A 6,000-nucleotide genomic window follows, 5' to 3' on the forward strand; every position below is an offset into this window, starting at 1 on the left:
TGATACATCTGAATTTTTTCAGAGCTCTCTGAACACAAAAATGTGGTGTTCTCAAAAAAGAATTTTGGGATCAGTTGTCATAATAACAGATTTAGCATTATTTTATTCATACCCTAAAGAGTTTAGATTAAAATGCTATACGCTAGACACCAAAAGGTATTTCAAGATGTTTTATTCAGTATTTGACTTTTTTTGGGGAATATCAACATCAAGAATGCTTTAAACGATATACTGTAGTTATTTATGTATTGTATCTGCTTGGGATTTGATTACCACTGTTCAAACACAAAGCATTCTGAATGTCATTTTATTATAACTTTATTCTCAATGTTCTACAGCTTTCCCAGTTATTTAAGCAATAGAACACTCAAGGTCGTGTGTTATCGCGAATAACATCACAGCTGTGATTTGGTTTGCTTTCATACAACAGTTAAATAAATAAAGTAAGAAACCGATAAATTGGGCCGTGAACGTGGCATTTAATTAAGCAATAGAACACAAGAGGGAGTGTGTTATTGTGAAATAACATCACGGCTGTTATTTGGTCGCAGATCATCACAGCCGTGACGTTATAGCGATAACACATGACCTCGAGGGTTCTATTGCTTTTATACAACAGTTAAATAAGTAAAGTAATAAATAAATAAACTGGGACTGTGAACGCAGCGTTTAATATGTTTTAATGTTCGCAGTTCCTTCGGCTAAATTATAGTTCTTTAACAAGCAGCTTGTTGCTATATCAGAGTAACAAACTCCGCTCACTCGCTGCACAGTCTCAATTGCGGCAGTTTTATGACTCAGTCCAGTTTGGTCAGACATCTGAAGATAAGACTACACGTTTGGCGAATGGTACTCGGTTCATTTCTGGCTAATTCCAGTCGAGCAATACAGTGTTTGTGAAAAATGTTATGGCGAAATAACAGCACGTTTAGGACACTTCTCAACCAATCAGCTTGCATAGCGGAACCAACTGTTGTTTAATATGTTGTAATGTTCGCAGTTCCTTCTGCCAAATTTTAGTTCCTTAACAAGCAGCTTGTTGCTACGTCAGAGTAACGAGCTCCGCCCACTCGCTGCACAGCCAGCAGTTCGTTCTCCAGCTCCTTACACTGACTAACTGACAGTTTGTGAATTTAGTGTAGTCTCATCTTCAGAGACTGACCAAGAGACTGTCGGTCAAATGTGATCTTAAAAGTGTCCATTTTCTGTTTGTGGCAGAGTAAGAAGTAAAACGTTCAAATGGCTTGAGCGTCTCCTACAGCTGTCAAACCCGTTGCTTAGCAAAACAAACACTGTATCGCTCAGCGGAGTGTTTGTGAAAAAAAAAAAAACATGCTGTTATGGCGAAATCCTTTTCAAAGTTTCATGTAAGTGAGTTGTAGAGTAGTAGTATCATAATGGGATCATTTTATACATGTAACTTCAACAAAATGTGTTTATTTATTTATTTGATTGTAAACAGTGATTCCAAACTTCTGAACAGTAATGTAGATTTAATGTAGATCACCCACTGTCAGAACCGGGTTTAACAAAATAAACCATGCATATGCGGGTCGTTTCAGGGCACAGATGTGTCCGCATCAGTGACAGATATGGATCACTTAGATGAACTAAGATGAACCATCAGGGCAGAAAGATCAGCAGAAAGATCTGAAAATTGGATTTGAGCAATGAGGCCTGTAATGTGGACCCATTCATGTAATGCATAGCCCATTAAACCTCATTAAAGGCATATCAGTGCACTGTATCTTTACTGCTTCAGTTTCTCATTCTTTCCCCTCCTCCGTGCAGGTGGACTGCCCAAGAAACTTGGCCAAATCTGTCACAGTGGAGTAGAACCTTCGAGCTTCATCATCCCAAGAACGTGACCTACAACACACAAACACACACACACACACACACACACATACAACAAAATACTAAAACATAATGAAAACAATCCAGCACACTTCCTTTTATACAGGTTTCATCAAAGTCTTTTTACTTTGTCTGTTTCTTTCATATTATGAGCCTCAACTGAACCTGTCTGTCTGTATGTGATGAGGAGTGGCGCTGTTGATTGTACTGTCCTGTTTGTTTTTGGTGGTAAGGTATGGGGTGGCCATTTTTTGCTATGCTCTCTGTTGGGCTAACTAGATATTTAATAGTTTGTGTTTGTAGAAAAATCCTCAACTTGTCCTAAACCTTATTACCTTTGTGCTTGTTTGGTTTAGCTAGTCTGGTCCCCAAATGCCAAACTTCAAAGATCCCTGTCGTAGATAATTGTAATTAGCTTTTATTAGCATAAATAGTGATAATGTTGAGTAAGGCTTCAGTTTGCTACTTTGGCTAAAAGCCCTGATCAGAATTTAGTGACTTGAGCCGTGATACTTGTGCAGTACCAGGAACAATTTTACTGATAATGTGACACTTTAGCAGGGGAAAAGTTAAACCCCTTAAAAAAAAACAATCAGGGTCATAGTTTGCATTGTGTGTGTTCATTCAGTCAGAACGTTTACTTATGGTATGTCCTCTGCTGATGTTCGGATTTCCGGAGATTAGCATTGTAGGTGGTAGAGCTGCACAGCACATTGTTTGTAAAATATTATTGTGATACTAGCATTTTGCAGAAGGCTCTAACCAATCACAGCCCCAGATGTGTTGATAAAGGTAAATTATATTGGTAAAAAAGCAGGCTAATCTTTAGCCAGGTCATATTATTGATGCATCAATATGCGTTTTTAATGTGTTGTGAGGCGCATCACAATCGCAATATGTAACAATAAAATCGCAGTACTAGTATTTAGCCTATATCATGCCTCCATACAGTCATATGCAAAAGTGTTGACACCCCTGGTCAAGTCAGCACATCCACAGAGAACACACTTCTGCACATTTTAATGCACAGTTACTGTTTAGTTGCTACATAATCCAGAAAATGTGGCCTGTGTAAAAGTTATGGCACATTTTATTTTTTATGTTTAATTTTTCTGATATGTTAAACACAAAAATACATATAAACTATGCACTAAAGTTTGCTGAAAAAGCCATATTTAAGTTCCCTCTAGAGGATGTGTTGACATATTTTCACTTAGAAAATCAACAACACGGACAGATGGGGGTGTTCAGACCTTTGCATATGACATAGTAGCTAGAAATGCTGTTACAGTCATTGGGATGGATTATTTCAGCACATGTTGTCTAATAGTTTATCTAAATGCATTCCGAGACAGATGTGTAGTTTTCTGGGTAGTTATCTGTCCATACTTCTTCACTGTCGATGAGTAAATTTGTGTCTCCCACAGCTCAGTGAGAGCTTTATTAGGTGGCAGAGGTCTGAAGACTTTATGGTCAGTGTCTTTGAATAGAGTCAGAACAAATGAACAGGTCTTCTGTTCATTATGAAGAGAAGTGCGTATGTGAAGTACAACATCTAAAGAGTTTATACATGAAGTAAATGCATGCATCATTTTTTTTTTGACGATGATGCCCAATCTAATGTAGATTAGATGTCACAAATGTGATGCACTTTTGCCAAATTGGAGATGTTGTCACACTGGCATGCTGGTGATAATGTGATGATGATTTGAAAGAGAAGTCAAGCACTGCTCAGTTAAGAGTGGTGTTACTAGTTACTGAAAGCAGGGAATCCAGATGTTACTCTTTTACTGTGTTGCAGTGTGTGGTGGTTTTCTTTGGTGCCTAATCACTTTATTTGGAAGAACTTTATAGCTGAACAGTGAAATCATGACCACACGGATATTCTGCTTCCTGTAGTTACTTGAATAGTTTCCCCAGCATAGTTACTTATCATTGTTACAGTCTTTACTGATCTTGAGATTAAATGCAATTTGGGGTGTATTATGAAGCTGAATTAATCGATTTGCCAACTTTTAAGGTGAAGCCATATGAATTTTGTTCATTTCAATGCTGCAGTACATTAAAGGAAAAGTCCAGCTTTTTTCAACCTGATCTCTATCTGCAGCATCTGTAGCGAATGATCAGTTACCACGGACAGTAAATTTGGCCTGTTCCCTATTCCTGAAGACCTGTTCACTTTAAACTTATAAGAGAAGTCAATGGGCCATTGCTGAATTTTATTAATTCATTCAAAACAGGTAATTTTTTTAATTCTTCAGTCAAAGATGTTTGTAAATAAAGCAGTATAATTAAATCTGTCAAAGATGGTCTAGTGTTTTAGCCATTTGCACAGGAACCTTAATTTTGGAAGTAGAAGGATATATTCCAGTAAAAATCAAAGAAAACTTACAAGTATAGCAAGAGTTCTGGGCCGTAGGACGCTGGCATTGCTGCTACTGAGTGCTGATTGGTTGGCGAGCTGATCAGCTCATTGACTGAGTGCAACGGTTCAATACTCAATGACGTCGTGAATGTACATAAGACACTGCTAGAAAGTCCTATAACTGGCTCAGAAATATGCTGTTTAATTATTCTATGGTGTTCTGTGTTCAGAAAATGACTGAATAAGGATTTAAAACTTCGACTACACAAAAGCACTATCGGAACACATTCAATTTGGACTCGCTCGGGAGCACCCTCTACTGTCAGACTCCCATGGAAGATAGTACTGAGTGGTAAATCTCCTCACTACACGTTCTCTGCTCCTGCCTAATCCCATATGGATAAAAACATATGGAAGGTGAAAGCAACCTGAACTACTTACGCTGTTGCTCCAGGGTTCGAAAGTTTGGTAAAACTTCATAAGAACAGCTTTAAGACCTGAGTGTGGAAGAACAGGGAAACATGCTGAAATTATTGGACGTGGTAGGCATGACACAATACAGACACAGAACGTAAAGGTTAATTCCTTTCATTCAATTCCTTACATTCGTTCGCTAATTCACAAATTGAGCTTTATAGTCCACCCCTTGAGTATTTTTGCAGATTGTTTTTTTTGTATTTTTTTCATTGACATTGTTACTTTGAAGAATCTCAAGTTTACAGTGTGATTGCCAACAGAAGTAGGAACAACCGAAAACATGAAGAATGTTTTTTTTGTTTGTTTTTTTGTTTCTGAAATACACAAAGCTACCCCATACCGTGCCACCTTCCTCCTGTTTGATTGTTACCATGGGACCATTTGCTTTATATTTGTGCTTGTTTTTCTATTGTGTTCTATTGTTACTTGGTACAGAAGGGTTATTGTATTTTTACTGTAATTATTATAATTATATATCTACTTTGTTTATAATCTCAATGTTTGACTGTCACATCTGCCTCTGTTCCACGACCGCCCCTTTTGTGTTGTTCAGTGTTGATTATATACAGAAGTACATCTCACTTCAATATTTTGTTCAGAAGGATCAGACGGGTTGAAGCCAAAAGCATCTACTCGTATGTAACCAAAGGTGTGCTTCCCTTGGGGTTGCTTAAAAGCGGTAGATTTTGGGATGTCAAGGGGGCAAATATATAATTAGAGTTTTTTTTTCTGGCTTTTTATTTGCTTTGTTTCATGAGGGAGTTTAATTTGTCCTCTCAGGCACTTCAGAAAACTCTTGGAAAGGCTTTTGAAAAAGAAAAAGAAAAAGAAAAAAAGCAAGTTCTCAACATCCTGGCCTTCCCTCTGTGGAATTTCATGGCGAATTGGATGAGGTGCTCTTGCTGATTTTGTTAAGCCTTTCAGGTCACTCAGAGTACAGGATGGGGGGAAAAAAGAACATTTATTATTAATATATTACCATATTCATAACCTCATTTTGAGCGTCTGCTTCTTCACTTTAATATTAAGCCTTGCAATCAGGTTCACAAACTGGGGTGACAAAGCTTTCCCACTGCTAGTTCCATTACACATTTATAGGTATGAAAGAAAGTGAAGATTCCGTGGGCCTTACAGCAGAGTGAGTAACACTTGTTAATAAATGCTGCTTAGTTTCTTGTAATGAGTTTTGCAGCCATATTCCCTAATTAAGGTGATGGCACTGTCTCAATCCGCTATGTTTGGGATGCGGTTGTGGGATTTTATTTACAACCAGAGTAGCTGCAATAAAATTCTGAATACGA

At 37.7% G+C, this 6,000-nt stretch overlaps 1 protein-coding gene across 1 annotated transcript in view; it reads left to right on the forward strand.

The window, feature by feature from the left end:
* gfpt1 (glutamine--fructose-6-phosphate transaminase 1) overlaps positions 1-6,000 on the forward strand; it is a 50,462-nt gene extending 44,462 nt beyond the window's left edge. The window contains exon 19 of the mRNA XM_036578502.1: positions 1,792-6,000. Within this exon, the coding sequence (XP_036434395.1) occupies positions 1,792-1,836 (45 nt within the window). The 3' untranslated portion in view covers positions 1,837-6,000. The remainder of the gene's footprint in view (positions 1-1,791) is intronic.

Source organism: Colossoma macropomum, unplaced genomic scaffold, assembly GCF_904425465.1.
Source record: "Colossoma macropomum unplaced genomic scaffold, Colossoma_macropomum, whole genome shotgun sequence".
Taxonomy (NCBI): Eukaryota; Metazoa; Chordata; class Actinopteri; order Characiformes; family Serrasalmidae; genus Colossoma; species Colossoma macropomum.